Source organism: Chelonoidis abingdonii, chromosome 3 (genome assembly GCF_003597395.2).
Source record: "Chelonoidis abingdonii isolate Lonesome George chromosome 3, CheloAbing_2.0, whole genome shotgun sequence".
In the NCBI taxonomy this organism is placed as follows: Eukaryota; Metazoa; Chordata; order Testudines; family Testudinidae; genus Chelonoidis; species Chelonoidis abingdonii.
The window spans coordinates 78156287-78176083 of NC_133771.1; the positions used below are offsets into that span (position 1 = coordinate 78156287).

At 39.1% G+C, this 19797-nt stretch overlaps 1 protein-coding gene across 2 annotated transcripts in view; it reads right to left on the reverse strand.

Annotated features, from left to right (window-relative positions):
- Nucleotides 1-19797, reverse strand: part of FBXL4 (F-box and leucine rich repeat protein 4) — a 107262-nt gene that overhangs the window by 71202 nt on the left and 16263 nt on the right. For both annotated transcript variants that reach the window (XR_012655517.1, XM_032791767.2), the window contains exon 4: nucleotides 8178-8523. Coding sequence is in view for 1 of the 2 variants with exons in the window: in XM_032791767.2 (XP_032647658.1) it covers nucleotides 8178-8523 (346 nt within the window). In the remaining variant the exon portion in view is untranslated. The remainder of the gene's footprint in view (nucleotides 1-8177; nucleotides 8524-19797) is intronic.

Here is a 19797-nt window from a genome sequence, read left to right on the forward strand (position 1 = left end):
AATTTCATTTAACAGGACATTTGAACACTTTTGTGTGTTCTGCTTCAGAATGGAAGAAATTTCTAAGTCACAAAATTCCCTGCAAAATGAAACATCTGGTTCCCACCCAGCTCTAGATTCTGTACTCAGCTATAATAAATACAAACTCACTCTCAGACTCCTTGGCTTCACACGTCCTTTAATTTCTAACATACAAACAATAAAATTTGTGCACACATTTATTTCCTTACAACCACACAACTTTAACTTCAGTCTTAATGTTCTTCTATGTACAGACACCAGACTTCACATGTTTAGAGGGAAATTCTTTTTAACTAGCTGAGGTTGGAGTTCAGATTGTGCATTTCAATGAGACCGTGAAGAACTGAACATGCATTTTGTGGTCGGTTACAGTTGCAATAGAAAGGAAATACACTGCATAGCTGAGGAGTTAGTGCTTTTAGGTATTGTGATATATGAATAACTTCATGGGAGTCAAGGTAGCATGACATTAATACTGGCTTAACTAAAGTTCCTTGATTTCGGCATTGTTAAGAAATGCATATAGAGCTACAGTTGCTTAACAAAGTTCATTGTGTGGTTCTATTATACCTCTAATACATATGCTTTCACTAAAATTATAGAGGTGCTTGCAAATTTTCAGCTATTCTATTTTTTATAATCCACCATAAAATATAGATTTTCTGAATATTCACTCCAAGTTTTTTTCCACTGCTGTAAAATATCCACTGTTTATCTAAGATCTTTAGTGACTTATAGTGCTCTCCTGTTGAATAGGCAAGCTGACCAACAAAGGGAATAAAAGTCAGTAAAACCTACTTCCAGAATTATGCTGACATAATTTCTGATAAATTAACATTAATTTCAACTGCAATGAAAACTGGAGATGGAGAATATCAAAGTTTGGCTAAATGGAAAAAATACTTTGACTTCTGAGCACTACAAAACAGTGGCAAGACTATGAAAAGCAGTCACCAATGTCCCTTTAAACTAATTATTTTAAAAGTATTTCCTAACCTACAGAACGCTACCTCTGTACCACCTATGATGAAATCTCTTACAATATCAGCCTCTTAACCAGAAAAGTTAATGCCAACATTTTATTTTATTTACTAAAATTCGACTATTTTTCATTTTAGATATTATAAAAAAGTATAATGAAATGTCACTAAGATTATGACACTGAGATTTAAATACTTTTTGCTCACTTTTGATTAAACAAATAACAGGGTCTAAGTCTAAAGGCTAACCACCATTAATCATTGCTAGTCTAGAGTCTGCTGTCTGTCAGAAACCTGCTGTGTGTGTGTGTGTGTGTGTGTGTGTGTGTGTGTGTGTCCTAGCATAAATTACAAATTGATACTATAATGAATATGTGATGTACTATAGTATTCTGTGTTCAGGACAACTCCCAGAATGCAGCTGAACTGAATATCTGCTTTTGAAAACTAATCTCATAACTTGGAGTTTCCTTCAAACTGTTGTTACTATGCACTGATGAAGAATTATAGATTCATAAACTCTAGGACAGGAAGGGACCTCGAGAGGTCATCGAGTCCAGTCCCCTGCCCTCATGGCAGGACCAAATACTGTCTAGACCATCCCTGATAGACATTTATCTAACCTACTCTTAAATATCTCCAGAGATGGAGATTCCACAACCTCCCTAGGCAATTTATTCCAGTGTTTAACTACCCTGACAGTTAGGAACTTTTTCCTAATGTCCAACCTAAATCTCCCTTGATGCAGTTTAAGCCCATTGCTTCTTATTCTATCATTAGAGGCTAAGGTGAACAAGTTTCCCCCCTCCTCCTGATGACACCCTTTTAGATACCTGAAAACTGCTATCATGTCATCTTTGTTACAAAGAGAAACAGCATAGAGGGTATTTAAAACTATATATGATTTCAACAGAAAGGAAACAGAATACAAAAAAAAGTTGTTTTCTTAGGATAAGACAGAAAAAAAATTATAACAACACGGATATATACTTATCTTTTCCAAGATGAATGAGTACAAAGTACCATGCTTTTAAAGAGGATAACTCATTAGATCAATATATGCTAGAATAGCATGAACATTCAAAGATTGGACCTGCATTCAAAGCACCAGTTTGGAAGTTTCCATTTGCAATTTGAAAGAATTATCAGTGAACAAACTCAAAAAGAAAAAAAAGAAAAGGTTATTCTTTATACACAGTAAAGGTAATCATCTATCCTACATCTCCATTTTGTCATCATATCCCATGTTCTCACATTGCACTGCTCATTTGTTTGCAAGGAGCTCAAGATGTATATATAAGATTATAGAAATACCTTCCTCCATTAAGGCACAGGGTGTTTATAAAGTTATGAACTGATCGATTCTCACAAACCCCAGGGAGTTTATCAGACAATCACCAACATGACTTGGCCCTCTGCCTAAGTCTCAAATTCTGCAGTTACAAACGTCACCGAGGCTGGTAAGCCAGAATGACATGACCACCCCAGAAAGGATGAAGGGAAAAAAGACACCAGAGAGAATGTAGGAATATTTATAAACTACAAACCTGATATACCCCTTTTATCGTCATCATCATCTACACCTAGTCTTTAGTCTATTTCCCAATGACTTCTCTTACCTTTCAGGCAACTCCAGTATCTTAGGAAGGAAGGCCTCAACTCTATCCAAACTCAGTACCTTTTCCCCAACGTGGCAACCTCTCCTCTTATCTCTTTCTGGAGCTGTTTTTCCCCCTGGCACTCCCTCAACCTCCCAGTCTTCTTGGGTGTTGACTCTGCTCTCCCCACCTGGAATGAGCTAGATCTGGGCTTACATAAAACCCCAGGCCCCTTTCACCACCAGCATCCTCTGAGAGGGCTGGTTAATTGGAGTCAGCTAGTTGCATTTTTCTTTTCTCCCCAACCTGACAGTTCACTTTCACATTTTTGTGTCAGAGGTAGGACTGCTTCCCAGGGAAACTGTGGAATTGCCAGAAAGGTAAGGGAACTTATGGGGAAATGGGGACTAAAACTTTAGGTGCAGATCATGATAAACTACCAATACATCCCTTTATATGTATCCCTACATTCTTTCTGGTACCCTTTCCCCACCACCCCCCTTTTGGTGGTGGTCATGTCATCCTAGCTCATCAGACTTGGTAACATTTGGAGTTGTGTTTGGGACTTAGCTGGAGAGCCAAGTCACATTAGCGTTTGTCTTCTGAACTCCCCTGGAGCTGATGAGAGTCTACTGGTTCATACGGGTGAGAACCAATTTCCCATTACACTAATTTTTAGCTCTTCAATGCATGGAATATATCTTTAACCATACTGTAACCACTAAATGCACTGTGTTTATCTTCAGCAATAGCATTTTAATATGAGCAAAAGCAAATTACAACTTCATTTAACCAATAATTTCCTTTCCAAGACTGAGTCAAGTTTGCACAGACTCTGGTTCTTCCCTTCTCCTTGGCCAGACAAGTGGGTGTGGGGATGAATCAAATCCTATAATTTTTGTTTTTTCTAGGAATCTCTACCAAGTTCTCCAATTTGATTCCTTCCAATCCAAAAGAAAATGTGTGTTAACCTACATTAGCTCTTTATTCAGAACAAAGTTCCTCTGGATGAGAGTCTGGCCAGAAAAATCATCAGGTAAATGGCATAATTTTCCATCTCCATGACCAGGTCTGCTACAGCAGTACTTCATCAAGCAACTAAGCTGTGAAAAAGGGAGCATGGACAAGCTATCGGGAAAAAAAGTGTATACTAGAAGCACTGGTGAAAAAGATAGGAAGGGGAGACAGTATACACCAGCTCCCTATCCTCATAGCAAATGGCTCCTTAAGGAACACACAGCCCTAAGTACCATGTGACTAAAAGTTTTATCAGCAAATGCACATACATTCAATGCAAAGTAAATGTGTGGAGACAGTATCAAGTGACTGTTTTGCAGAATTCATCCATGGATGTTTTTCTTTACTCAAGCTGCCAAAGTCACTCAGGTGGAGCAGGCTTTCATTCTTACTGAGCAAGCAACTTCCATCACCTATGTGCCTCAGGATGCAGGCTTTGATCAATGTGGAAAAAACATACTACAAATAATCTAGAACCTTGAAAGGAAAAGAACAGGGCCCAGTGGATTCTCTTATGACCCATGGACTTCCTGCTGCCAACTGGCAGAGAGGAAGCATAGAGTTTTAAAGGGATCCCCTGGGTTGTATATCTGCATAATAGCTGACCAAAGAGTGGCACATAAGGTGTCTACTGAGAGCCAACAGCCCACTGGTGGTCATAATCATTGCGAAATGTGTGTCTGGATGATATTTAAAGACTTATGTTGTTAAGGTTTTTTCCCCACCTTGATCTTTAGAGTTCAACAAGTGGGGATCTGCATGATCACTTTTAAGCTTAATTACTAGCTTAAATCTGGTACGCTGCCACCAGCCAGAAGTCTGTGTCTGGCACACTTTCTGTTCCCCTAAAACCTTCCTGGGGACCCAAGACCCAAACCCCTTGGGTCTTTAAACCAGGAGAAATTACCATCCCATCCTTTTCCCCCAGACTCTCCCCTCCCTGGGTTGCCTTGAGAGGCTTACACAGATCCAAACTCCTTGGATCTTAAAACAAAGAGGAATTAACCATGCCCCTCCTTTCCTCCACAGACTTTCCCCTCCCTGGTTGCCTTAGAGCATTCACACCGATCCAAACTCCTTGGATTTTAAAACAAGAAGGAATTAACCATCCCTCCTTCTTTCCCCCACCAATCCCTAGTGAGTAGACTCAATCCCTTGGATTCTAAAACAGGGAAAATCAATCAGGTTCTAAAAAGAAGCTTTTAATTAAAGAAGAAAAGGTAAAAATTATCTCTGTAAAATCAGGATGGAAAAATGCTTTACAGGGTACTCAGTTCATATAGACTAAGGGACCGTCTCCCCCCACACACAGCCTGAGTTTCAAAGTTACAGCAAACAGAGGTAAAAATCCTCTCCAGCAAAAAACACATTTACAAGTTAAGAAACCAACATAAGACTATATCCGCCTTTCCTGGCTATATACTTACTATTTTGAAACATGAAAGACTGATTCAGAAAGTTGGAAAGCCTGGGTTACGTCTTGTCCCTCTCAGTCCCGCGAACACGAACAGAACGAACAAAACAAAAAGCACAAACAAAGACTTCCCTCCACCAAGATTTGAAAGTATCTTGTCCCCCTATTGGTCCTCTGGTCAGGTGTCAGCCAGGTTTACTGAGCTTCTTAACCCTTTACAGGGTCTATTTATGACATATGTATTTATACTAAAAATTATGTTCTCAAGGTGCTGGAGTTAAGGCAGATCACCAGGAGGTGAAATACCTCAGAAACGTTATTTTCAGGCAGGAGGTACCTGACACCTATCTCTCAGTCATGTGTGTATTATTTGTCTCACAATATAGGTCTATCTGCATATTAAGTCAGGTGAACTGAGAGACTGCAAAATCTGCAAGAAAGGAAGTTTGCAGGAGGAAACAAAGAGCAAGAGGGAGGGGTCCTGTTTATGAATAAAGAAAAATGACTGTTCTTATATATCAAGGGAACACACGGGACTCTTCACATAGGAGGCAAATGGACTGCCTTGAAAGGAGGGTCACAGCCAACCTGGCTGTAAAGTGCTACATGGATTTTGGATGTACAATACTCTACAAGGCATGAGAGTACTTTGTTAATTAAGTCTAGGCTCTAAAATGCATGCTATGATTTTATTTTATATGTAACCATTTGTTTCCAATACTTCTACTTCTTGTTACTTGAATCTTGCTTTGCTAAATAAACTTACATTTGATTTTATTATATACATATCTAAGTAAAGCAGAGAGATGTGATCTGAGGTGGAACTGGTAAGCTGGCGTGTTCTGTTTGTTTGGTAGCAGCAAATCTGTGAACACTACAAGTATTTGGCAGATCAGGGGCTGGACACGCACAAACATAAAATGTCCTTGATACCTGAGAAACCATATAAATGCATTCATGAAACCCAACATATTAAAAATGGGTAAAAAACCAGGGAAAAGCAGTACACTAAAAGGAGAGAAAAATGGAGACACACAAATAAGAGACAGGAGTCCATAGGCACAACAGAAATGGTTCCAAAACATTTCCTCGCTGATACTTTTAAAGGACTTAGATAAGAATGGGACCACCAAAAGAAACCTTTTGTTAATCCAACAGACTGCAAATCAGTTTGTTCATCCCTTCTAAAGCAGATCTATTGTTAAACACATTTTTCCTAGTTTAAAAAGTATAATGAACACAGTAATACATGACAAGATTTTCTGGGGCAGACAGTGTCCCAGAGTACACTCAAAACAATAAAATGTTTTGCCTAGGTTTTGTGCATTTGAGATATTACAAGTAACAACAATATTTATATAAAACTAAACTATTCTATGTGTATTGTGATAGCCTGAAAATGTTTCAGGCCAGAATACAGCTATTTCCTCATTAATTCAGACTGAATACTGAGCTGATTAGAATGAGGAATGGGGCCCAGAGTTTGAATATCACACAATTATGAATAACCCTCTTTAGACTGAATGTTGTATCTTAATACCACAAACTTTAAATGAAAAACTACAAAAACCAAAGTGAGCTGAAAGAAAAACTATTTTCTTTTAAAAGTTCAACCCTTTTGGCCCCGCCTCCTTGCACCCCTTCCCACAATCTCCACTACTTTCCTCCTACATCCTCTCTCTTATCTCCTTCCTCCCTCCCCACTCATTCCCTTCAGCCAGGTTCTTCCCAGAAGAGCTATAATGCACTCGTGCCCTGGGTGACTGTATTAAGAAAAAAAAACATTTTGTAATTGATTCTGAGTTGAAAATTTGTTCCCTGAGCCATGCCCTGCAATTTTAAAATGGAAAGTGATTGAACCAGCTCCAACACTTGGGGAGGTGGTGGAAGAGAACACCGCCTCCTAGCATTTCCCCTTTAGCCCCAAGAGCAGCTCCAATTCCAGCTAGGAGCACTCTCAGTAGCTGCTGTTGCACTGCCAGGGAAGGAGAATGTAACTGCTGGTTCTATTGCCTTCTTCCTTGCCAGGGTCTGGGAACCCCAAGGAGACTTGCTTGGGTCCCGGGGGAATGCCCAGCAAAGGATGCCTCCTTTTCCCCCCCGCCACAACCAGCCAGGGCATCCAAAGAGGTGAGAAAAAGGAAAAGCTGAGAACCAGTTATGGTTCCCCAATTCTCTCCTTACTACAGATTAGAGAAGCCTACAGATGGCTAAAATCTGAGCAGAAGGCTATAATCCCCAACACAGTGTACTAACAGTTGAGCACAGTGTATTCTAGCCATTCTCCATGGGCAATATACTCTCTGCATTGGGGACTACAGGGTGCAAGGGAGAGGAGCTGTCTATGCTGGCCCTAAAGCCATTGGTGACTCCCCCATGCTGAGTGTATTCTTCCCATGGAATTTACAGGTGGTTCCTGTGTCTTCCACGTTGCAGAGGAGTGGATCTGCAAAGGCACTAGAATAGGACAGTGAATCTGATTGTGACCTCTTGACTTTTTCAAAATAATACGCAAAAGCTTAGAGATTGCTGCTTTAGTGTATTTTGTGTTGTGTTTCAACACTGAATTGTGTGGAAGATGCTGAGATTTTCCCCAATCAAATAATAAATACAAATATGCTGTATGGTAATTATTTTAGGGAGAAGAGTCCTGATGCCCTGTGTAGACAGGGAAAACGGAAAAGATGAAGGGTTTAAATTATTTTTAAAATGATTCCTATTTCAGCAGTCTGATTTTTAGAATTTTTACAGTACATGAAAGAGAAGGAAAGTTTGGAATTTTTCAAATCAAAGGAATGAAAAGCCACAGCAGCGTGTATGTTCTGGCAAACAGATGAAAAATTCTGAGATCAAGAGGCAGAACTGAAGGATTGTAGTAGCTAAGTTGAAATGTACATGCTCAGAGTCTGGTTACCTGAACACTGATTGGCTAATAACAATCACCAAAAGTATACAGAGTCACTTATTATATGACCATTGAGAAATAACTATACAATGATTATGTAAATCAGATACCCACAAACAGAATGCAAGGAATTTCATAACCAGTAAGGAAAAAATGTATAACTTTGGATCAGTAACTATACAGCATTTCTGCCCTCTGGTTGAGACAATTCCATTTCGGTATAATAAGCATTTTTTCCTTACCTCATAAGGCAGTTTATCAAAATATCCATTAGTTGTCCATTCCCTGAGGGCTGTAACACTGAACTGTTTATTAAGACTATCCATTTCACAGCCATTCTTTTCTTCATCATCATCTTCATCCAAATCATTCATATCTATCATCGATGTCTTAAGTGAAAGTACAGGTCTCTCTTTCACACCATGCAGTACTACTGCATCTAATTCAGTGTAATAGTCCTGAAGGGAACTATTTATTTCCAATCGGATTAGATTTGTGGGAAAGTCAATCTGTTTAATACAAGGTGTGAACTGGCGAGCCTGAGGAGAATTCCCCTTGCTAGGTGCTTCTGACCAAAGGATTTCCCACCTACAAAAGAAAAATTGCACATATAATACAGTGATTAATACAAAAAGATGAGTTACTAATGTAAGCTCTGAACTTACACACAATGTGCTACTCTGGCAAAAGTATTTAGTAAATTAGGAACATGGCTGAGAGGCCAGTTAAGATTGCTTTACTTCCCCAGATGTCAATAAATATCTGAAAAAGAAAAAAATTAACAGGCTCATCACATATAAGGATTATACAATTACTGTACTTCATTTGCACTACGGATAGAACAGGATGTGTGCTCATGAACATACAAATGTGTTCTTTTACTAACACAAACATACAGATCCTTGTAACATATCACATTTTATGCAAGTGTGGCAAAAAGGAGAATAAGCTTGTATAGTAAACGTCATATATTAGTATAAATATACTAAATAGAGAACAGAGGATCACATGAAGAACCATACAAATAATTAGCCAAAACTTTTCTAATTCCCCTCCCCACAAGCACATTTTTAACAAAAAACCTATATATTAAATATTATAATGTTAAGTCATTAAAAAAAGGAGTTGTTAATCCAGTTAATAATGACAATTTTTAAAGTGTCTACATTCTATTTTGTTGACTTTTGAGCAGATAAGCAAGAATTTCTCTTCTAAGTCATTCAGTGTGAAATGCCTCTTTAGTAGGGATCTACCAAATTCATGGTCCATTTTGGTCAATTTCACAGTCATGAAAATTTCATGATGAAATTTCATGGTGGCGTAACTGTAGGGGTCTGGACCCAAAAAGAGGCTGTGGGGGGATTGCAAGGTATTTTAGGGAAGTTGCGGTATTGCCACCTTACTTTTGTGTTGCTGCTGGCGATGGTTCTGCTTTCAGAGCTGGGCAGCCAGAGAGCGGCGGCTGCTGGCTGGGCGCCCAGCTCTAACTGCAGCATGCCTGTGCTACCCTTACTTCTGTGCTGCTGCCTTCAGAGCTGAGTCCTTGGCCAGCAGCCGCTGCTCTCCATTCACCCAATTCTGAAGGTAGCAACCCTCTTCTTGGTCAGGACCCCCAGTTTGAGAAACACTGGACTCCTCCCTCCCATGAGATCTGAATAGTATAGGGTAAAAGCACACAAAAGATCAATTTCAGTTTGTGACACATTTTTCACATCCATGAATTTGGCAGAGCCCTACTCATTAGTGGAATTTTATGGATAAGAATTAAAAAAAAAAAACACTTCAAGTCATCTTTGACCATTTGTAAATTTCTTGATTTTTTTTCTTTTGGTAACAAGCATTTTTTTGAACATTTTTATCCTCTCTGATAGTACATGGACCCATTGGCAGGAGTACCAGGACATGAATGAATTCCCATTCATACATCCTCTGCGATGCACCTCCTTCAGTGAATGGCAGCATCACCAGTAGCAAACCACACATGGAGTAGTCTAGAGAAAGAAGAAAAGCCCTATCCCCACCAAAAGCAGCAGAGTGTCCTGTGGCACCTTATAGACTAACAGATGTTTTGGAGCATGAGCTTTCATGGGTGAATACCCACTTCATCGGATGCATGTAGTGGAAATTTCCAGGGGTAGGTATATGTATGCAAGCAAGAAGCAGGCTAGAGATAACGAGGTTAGTTCAACCAGGAAGGATGAGGCCCTCTACTATGTACATTGGCCAAACTGGACAGTCTCTAAGGAAAAGGATAAATGGACACAAATCAGATATCAGGAAGGCATTGCAAAAAACCTGTAGGAGAGCCACTTCACCACCTCTCTGGCCACCAATAGCGATCTTAAGGTGGCCATCCTGCAGGCAAAAAACTTCAGGACCAGACTTCATTAAGAGAAACTGCTGAGCTTCGCAGATTCATCTGCAAATTTGACACCATCAGCTCAGGGTTTAAACAAGACTGTGAATGGCTTACCAGATCTTGCAAACAGTTTCTCTCCTCTTGGTTTTTTTCACACGCTTAAAATGCCCTAGAGAGGGCCTCATCCTCCCCTGATTTGAACTAACCTCGTTATCATCTAGCCTGCTTCTTGCTTGCATATAGTATTACCTGCCCCTGGAAAATTTCCACTACATGCATCTGACGAAGTGGGTATTCACCCACGAAAGCTCATGCTCCAAAATGTCTGTTAGTTTATAAGGTGCCACAGGACTCTTTGCTGCTTTTACAGATCCAGACTAACACAGCTACCCGTCTGATACTACCCCCACCAAGGCAGCCATGCCCCCCAGCCTTGTAGACAGGCCTGGGAATGGAGAGAGGTCTGCTCTTTAAATGTATTCTGCATATTCCAGGCCACATGGAGGGGTTTTGCAGGTGCTCCAGTCACAGCTGCTACTTCACACTGCTCCTGCTCCTTCTGCTTCCTTGACCAGGTAGACTGATGACAGGGAAGGAAACCTACAACAGCTACCGCTGCTGTTACCTCTGGCATCGTATCTGCAGCATTCTCAGCACCATATATACAAACCCAGTGAACTTTTACCAGTTGTAGCTCCCTCCCACCTCCGACTATCCTTGTCCCAGCTTCAAAGATCTCATACAGCTTAGCTATCCTTTGTCACACTGATCTCAGACACCTGACACTGATTCTGCAGTAATTGGGCTCCCTTTCTGATAGAAGCTATCAGCACTCAATCTGTAACAAGTGTTTGCTGATGATAACAACTACTTCTGAATATTTAGACAAATCAAAGCATTGTTGACTCACACCAATACTGGACAATTAACTTGTCCTGTTAAACAGAAAATAAAATATAAGCAACGTTTCCACTAAAAAAAAATTACTCAGTGCAAATAAGGCCTGGAAATTTCACTTGACAAAATTAAAATTCAGAATAGGACCATATATCCATGTTTACCAGAAAATTTCCTTACTTCAGTAATAAGGTCAACAGATCTGTTACAATGGTTACTACAGCCTGCTTTCAGCTTGATGGCAGAACCAGACCTATCAGTCACTGGCCGTGGGGGAATTCTCCACCTCCTGACGTTGACACTGTAATTGTCATTACTCCTCCAGCCAAGTTAATTCAAATCTACTTTTTAAAAATACAGATTGTGTTAAATATACAATTTCTCCTACCGCACAGTATGGTAAATTCTACTTAATGACAACGAATCCAAATCCTTGGATGCCAATTTCCATCTCTATTCTGAATGATCCATTTGTCTTCAAGGTGGGCTGTGTCTATGGATTTTATTACTCAAAGGGCAATTTTCAGATAAACATGGATAAATTCTTCTATTCTCCTTCATGCTATGGTCCACAGAGCTGTCACAACAGGATTTTCATATCAGCGTGCCTCCAGGATGGAAAGCAGCAGCATCCTTTAAATATGGACATCTAAAACATGCTGGATTATTGTGATTGAATGCATCCTTGTAGTCACACCCTACACACCACTGTAATAATCTTTTACCAAATATCCCTTGTAATATATCATTTGAAAACTAACAACTTGCTGGTCAATATCATCATGGTAAAAAGTATATAGCAAAATTTAGGGGGGAAGGGATAGTTCAGTGGTTTGAGCAATGGCCTGCTAAACCCAGGTTGTGAGTTCAATCCTTAAGGGAGCCATTTAGGGATCTGGGGCAAAATCAGTACTTGGTCCTGATAGTCTAGGCAGGGGACTGGACTTGATAACCTTCCAAGATCCCTTCCAGTTCTATGAGATAGATATATCTCCATATATTATGTGTTAAGTTGTAAAATCCTCCTGTATGATATACTAGCTCATGCTCAAAAATCACACAGCCCTGCACCAGGAAAAGTCCTAAACACGAAATGTGTTCATCTCAATTTAATAAAAGTTGTAAACAGGGTCCTAAGATAGGAGATAAACCTGCATTTCAGCAGAGGGGAGAAGAAACAGCATGCACACTCTTTCAACACCAGACACTATGTTGCCACCTTTACTGTCTGAATGAACATTAACCAGGAAAGTTAAGTATCAGAGAGATAGCTGTGTTATTCTGGATCTGTAAAAGCAGCAGAGTGTCCTGTGGCACCTTATAGACTAACAGACGTATTGGACATCTAAAATCCAGTACGTCTGTTTGTCTACAAGGTGCCACAGGATTCTTTTCTGCTTTTAGGAAAGTTAAATGCATTTCCCAGAGTGACTGAACTACAACAGTGAGGGGCAAAAACACCCCAAGTTCCCTCTCCTTCTTCATCTCTCTCTTTTTCACCTAAAACAACAAAAGAAACAGCATTTGGATTTTGCTAGCAGATTCTGGCCTGAGAATTTGGTCAGAAATGTTTCTCGGAAGCTGTGGTAAGAACTTCACCTTGAACCAAGTCTACCTTGTTAAATTAAGAAAGCATTTTATTTTTCTCTCTTGTAACCATTTCTGACTTTAATGTCTTATACCTGTACTCACTTTAAATATCTCTTTGTAGTTAAAACAACATATTTTATTCATTAATAAAAACTAGGGCTGTCAAGTGATTAAAAAATGAATCGCAATTAATCGCACTGTTAAACAATAATAGAACACCATTTATTTAAACATTTTTGGATATTTTCTACATTTTCAAATATATTGATTTCAATTACAACAGAATACAAAGTGTACAATGCTCACTTTATATTTGCTTTTGATTACAAGTATTTGCACTGTAAAAAATAAATAATATTTTTCAATTCATCTAATACAAGTACTGTAGTGCAATCTCTTTATCATGTAAGTTAAACTTACAAATGTAGAATTACGTACAAAAAAACCTGCCTTCAAGAATAAAACAATGTAAAATTTTAGAGCCTGCAAGTCCACTCAGCCTTACTTCTTGTTCAGCCACTTGCTCAAACAAGTTTGTTTACATTTAGAGGAGATAATACCACACACTTCTTATTTACAATGTAACCTGAAAATAACAGGTGGTTGCATGGTACTGTTGTAGCCAGCGTCACAAGATATTTACGCGCCAGATGAGCTAAAGATTCATATGTCCCTTTGTGCTTCAACCACAATTTCAGGTGACATGTGTCCATGCTGACGACGGATTCTGCTTGATAACAATCTGAAGCCATGTGGACTGATGCATGTTCATTTTTATCATCTGAGTCAGATACTATCAGCAGAAAGTTGATTTTCTTTTCTGGTGGTTTGGGTTCTGTAGTTTCTGCATCGGAGCGTTGCTCGTTTAAGACTTCTGAAAACATGCCCAACTCCTCATACCTCTCAGATTTGGGAAGGCACCTCAGATTCTTAAACCTTGGGTGAAGTGCTGTAGCTATCTTTAGAAATCTTACATCAGTATCTTCTTTTAGTTTTGTGAAATCTGCAGTGAAAGTGTTCTTAAAATGAACAACATGTGCTGGGTCATTATCTGAGACTACTATAACATGAAATATATGGCAGAACGCAGGTAAAACAGAGCAGGGGACATACAATCCTTCCCCAAGGAGTTCAGTCACAAATTTAATTAACCCATTTTTTTTTTGAACAAGTGTCATCAGTATGGAAGCATGTCCTCTGGAATGGTGGCTGATGCATGAAGGGGCATATGAACGTTTAGCATATCTGGCACATAAATACCTTGCAATACCAACTACAAAAGTGCCATGCAAATACCTGTTCTCACTTTCTGGTGACTTTGTAAATAAGAAGAGAACAGCATTACCACCTGTAAATGTAAACAAACTTGTTTGAGTGAGTGGCTGAACAAGAGGTAGGGCTGAGTGGAGTTGCAGGCTCTAAAATTTTACATTGTTTTGTTTGAGTGCAGTTATGTAACAAAAAAAATCTGTATTTGCAAGTTGCACTTTCATGACAAAGAATGCACTACAGTACTTATATGAGTGAATTGAAAACTCCTATTTCTTTTATCATTTTTACAGTGCAAATATTTGTAATAAAAAGATACACTTTGATTTCAATTACAACACAGAATACAATACAGATGAACATGTAGAAAAACATCCGAAGTATTGAACAATTTTCAACTGGTATTCTATCGTTTAACAGTACAATTAAAACTGTGATTAATTACAATTTTTTTTAATCATGATTAATTTTTTTGAACTAATCGTGTGAGTTAACTGCAATCAATCAACAGCTCTAATAGAAAAACTAATCCAGTATTGGGAACTGTGTGGGTAACTCTATTTATGGTAGCAAACTGTTGTACATTGAGAGACAATGAACCTAATATATCTGGACTGTCCAGAGAGAGTTGGACAGTGCAGAACACACTTTTTTGGAGGTGGGGGGGGGGAGGGGCGGGAGTTCTGGGACCCTACTGGGCTGCTGAAAGCCAAAGTGTGACTGGTGTTTGCTGTCAGGCTGCTGGGGTAAGAGTTGCTGGACCAGGGCAGTGGCTATACAGACATTCAGGGTGTAACTTGCATGTTGTCTGGCTGTTTGAGAGGAGCCCAGGTTGACTAGTCTGAATTGCACTCCGGAATATCATAATTACAGATAACTATCTTTATCTTCCCCTGGACACTATGGCCTGGAGAAGACAGCCAAAAGGAAAGAAATGGCATTGTTTAAGACTGGATAACCAACATTCAGAATCTGGTGAACTAATGACCACCTAGCAAATCTCACTACAGAAGACTCTGCTCTAAGATTGTCAGTGCTCTTAAGGACTGGAGTTTGATGCTTAACCAAAGGAGGAACATTTCTTGAATTTATTTAAGGAATGAATGCTATGACAGGAGTAAGGACTACCTGTCTGAATTAAAAATACAATGCCAGTTCTCATTAGAGAAAACTCCCAACCTTCAATAAAAAAAACCTCAAGTGACTGGAGATAGTAGCTATTGGGAAACCTACTCTAATGGATAGGAAGTATAACAATACCTCCTCTGCAATATGAGCAGTACTGTAAAGAGCAGAATGAGGTTCCAAGGTCATGGATGAGAACCTCTCTCTAGACAACTACAGGACTTCTTAGCAGTGCATGAAGCACGGAGTGATTACAGAGCCAAATGAGGGGAAACTACGCAGGGCATGGATGTTCCTATATTCACAAAGTCTCTCTTGAATAAACTGTTAATCTTTTGGTCCACACAATCCTTAGTGGCCCTTGGGTTTAGAAATTTCCAGTGCAGAGAGTGGTCTGGAGAAACTGAAGGAAGGTGGTGTTAAAAGTGAAGAGGCGGAAAAATTTACTTATTTGGCCTAGCTATACTTAGTATAGCATTTTTGAGCAGGTCTCTGGGTAGATCTTTTTTACTCTGGATTTGGCCATTCAGAGTGCACAGTCTTCTCCAGAGACTCTGGTATAAGAAAAAGTCAAAAGAAACTATCTTCCATCTTTACATCTTGGAAGGGTTCTAACCAACTGGGATCTGGGGAAAAGTATAGGGAAGAGAAAATCAGATCTATCATCTTATCCACCTTATTCTGCACAAAAAGGCAATCCTCATCACCTGGATAGGTCCAAGTATGACATGGACAGTTCATTCTTCATCACTGATAACTTGAGCAAATGCTTGTGATAGTTGGACAACTGCTCAGATAAGATGCTGGTTGGAACTTTTGTAATGCCTCCCTTCTTATGATGGTACTTGGAAAGAAGGGTAACTAATGAAAAACAATGCAACCAGGAACACTTGTAAGTCACAAGATCTGGATGCCTAAGAAGCTCCACAGAGCAGGGAGAGGGAGAAGCAGGGCCTTCTTTTTTCCTATCAGGAATTGAGACAAACTATTTTGTCTAAGGGTATGGGATGGGGCTCAAAAGCTTCAATTAAATAATAGAATAATCTGAGGCTTTAGGGATGGATGCCTAACAGCACTGCTCCTAGAAAGAGAGCCCTTGGTTGACATCTTTGAAAACTAATCAAGAGAGACAGCATGGGTCTGAGATTCTGAGCAGAAGAGAGACCAAACTACACAGATTTTCATCCTCCCTTGTACAGTTTGGGCAAAAAAAAAATCTTACATAAGCAGCATGGGTGAGAGCCCATACCTTGAGCATTATTCCCCCTCTCGCTGATCTGTTCTTTGATTCTTGCAGTCATGCTTAGTCTCATTTAAAAGAAAGCAGGTGATAAACTGGCTGTGTACATCTGAAAAGCCAGGGTCTGCTTATGTAAGAGACCCCAAATTGCCCTAACAAACATTTTCAGTGAGACTGCTGAATAGTGGAGACACCGCACAGATCACTTTTATCTGTTATTGGCTTAGTAGATACTAGAGAAGCTGTAGAGGTGATGTATCTTGATTTTAGTAAGGCTTTTGACACAGTCCCGCCATGACATTCTCATAAGTAAACTAGGGAACTGTGTTCTAGATACAATTACTATAAGGTGGGTGCACAACTGGTTGAAAGACCATACTCAAAGAATAATTATCAATGGTTTGCTATCAAACTGGGAGAGAGGTATCTAGTGGGGTTCCAGGGATATGTCCTGGTTCCACTACTATTCAATATTTTCATTAACTGCCTTGAATAATGGAGTGCAGCATATGCTTATAAAATCTATAGATGACACCAAGCTGAGAAAGAGGCTGGAGGATTAGAATTCAAAACTACGTCGACAAATTGAAGACTTGGTCATGCAGTTGGGAAAAAGGCTAATATCATTCGGGCCTATATTAACATGAGTGTTGTATATATGACACGGGAGGTAATTTTCTCTCTTTTCTTGACATTGGTGAGGCCTCAGCTGGAATAATGTGTCGAGTTCTGGGTACCACACTTTAATAAAGATGTGGACAAATTGGAGAGAGTCCAGATGAAAGCAATAAAAATGATAAAAGATTTAAAAAACCTGACCTATGAGGGAAGGTTAAAGAAACTGGGCATGTCTAGTCTTAAGAAAAGAAGACCGGGGGGGGTGGGGGGGCCTGATAGTCTTCAAATATGTTAAGGGCTGTTATAGAGAGGCCACTGATCAAATATTCTCCATGTCCACCGAAGGTAGGACAAGAAGTAATAGGCTTAATCTGCAGCAAGGGAGATTTAGGTTAGATATTAGAAAAAAAATTAACTATAGTTAAGCTCTGGAATAGGATTCCAAGGGAGGTTGTGGAATCCCTATCACGGAAGGTTTTCAAGAGCAGCTTAAACAAACACTTGTCAAGGATGGTCTAAATATACCTGGTCTTGCCTCAGGGCAAGAGGCTGGATTAGACGACCTTGAGTCCAGCCCCACATTTCTGTGATTTTAATGCCCTGCCTTCTTCCTTCTGCTGCTGCCAGCTGTTAGCAATTCTAAAACAAGGAAATTCTCTCGTTCCTATGATATCCTAAAGAAGGATTTACCCTCTAGTTACCAAACTGCTGCCAGGTTGGAGGAAGCCAAAACCCAGGAGACTCCTGCCTGAAAAAACAGAGGGCCACAAAGTCCTGAGGAATCATCATCAGCTTTGCACGGAGGCAAAAGATTAGGTTGTCAATGTGACTGCAGTATCTCAAACATGCCAGAAGTGGAGCCAAAAAGCAGCTTGATTTAAAAACAAATTCATCAGAAGAGGGATCTTCTGTTTACTTCCAAGAAGGGAATTTCCAACAGAAATAATATTTAACTTTTGTACAGCGCTTTTCATTCAGAGATAACAAAGTGCATTACCAAGGAGGTATGTACCATTATCTCCTTTCAATGGGGAAACTGGTCCAACCATAGTAGTCAGAGAACAATGAATACCCACACAGGACAAAATGCATTTTATGTAGATCTGGGGAAGATAAATCACATGAAACACACCAAAACTTAAGGTCCAATCCTGCCAACACTTTGCTACTCTTGGTTTTGGCTTTGCACAAATGAATGCTGACCAATTAAGTTCTGGGGGGAAAAAATGAGCTTAGTATACTTGAAAGTTCTTTTGCTATAAATTTCCTCAATTAGCAGTACTTGAGGCATTTCATCAGGTTGTGGATGTGTCTGTATCTTACAAAAAAAATTCATAGATTATCTGCTTGAGTAGTCTCACTGAAACCAAGCACTACACTTGATAGAAACCGCTTGCAGGATCAGACCCTTATTTTCCTACCTCAGTGAACAATGTTTCAACTTTATAAACTTTTACATTTGCCCAATTATCTATAGTTAATGAAGTAACTAGGCAAAATACATAACCCATTCTGCCTTTTTAAACAACTACATTATGATTTACATTATGATTAACAATAAAAATAGATGTATTTTAATTCTGACTCCTCTGGAGTAAACAGGCCTGGATTGGTTTGTCTCAGAGAAAACTGGAAGAATTATTTTTGTGGTGATCACATCTGAAAGGCTTTTTGGGGGGGAGAGGGGGGGCACACAAAGGGAAGAAAATCGCTCCTGGGTCACCCTAATTCACCAAACTGAAGTAACTGCTGAATATGCTATAAACTCAAGAGGAAAGTGGTACCTATCATTAAATGCTTGCTCTTTAGAGTAAATTATTTTCAATAGTTTTTTCTCCATTTATAGCTTCCTTTAGTTTAGTAGGCAACTTTCATTCCTTTTATGTCAGTCTATCTCAGTAACTAGCTTATTCAGCCAAGATCAATCTGATCAAGGAATAGGTTTTCAAGAGGGAATTTTTTAAAAGATTTTTTAAAATTAAAAGGCATATTATTTCTTTTAAGCAAAGGAATTAAATGGATTCAAAGTTTAGATGTTTTGATAAAATATCATTAGTTTATATATCAATAAAACCACTCAATATCATTATTTCCTTTCAGTCCTTTCATTACTATCCTAGATAATATTATTATAGCACAATATTGCCAAACAAATTAGTAAACCAATTTTGGAGTGACACATATGAGTAGTTAAAACAAAGAGAAAAAGAAAAATCTATTTTTGTAAACATCAGCAGTGCATAGTCAAACAACTGAAAATATTTTAACACAAACTGATAGACCATGAATGGCTTCTAGTTTGGATTCCAAATTCACAAAGACTGAAAGCTGATTTTCCAGTGTACCTACCCGCAAATGGGCTGCATGTTACAATGCTTTGAGTTTTCTTATTTCATGGTTAGAAAGGTAGTGAATTAAATGTTAACTGTTTGGACTATTGCTGTTCTTTGAACTCAAATTTCTTACTTTTCAAGTATACAGATATTTATTCAATAAATGGGAAAAATTTAAACAAACTGTGCCCAATTTCATCAACAGACATAAAAACCTACTAACCCAAGGACTACCTGAATGGCCAGGCCCCATCAAAGTCCTCAATTTAGAGGTACAGCGTATAAAATATTTGTGTACTATTTACTGTGTAATATACTAGACTGCAATGTATTATTTTAAATTTAATGCATTTTTAAAATGAACTTACTACAGTATCTCTGTTGCTTTTGTCAAACCTTCTTTCCGGTCCTGGCCCAATTCACTTTTTCGC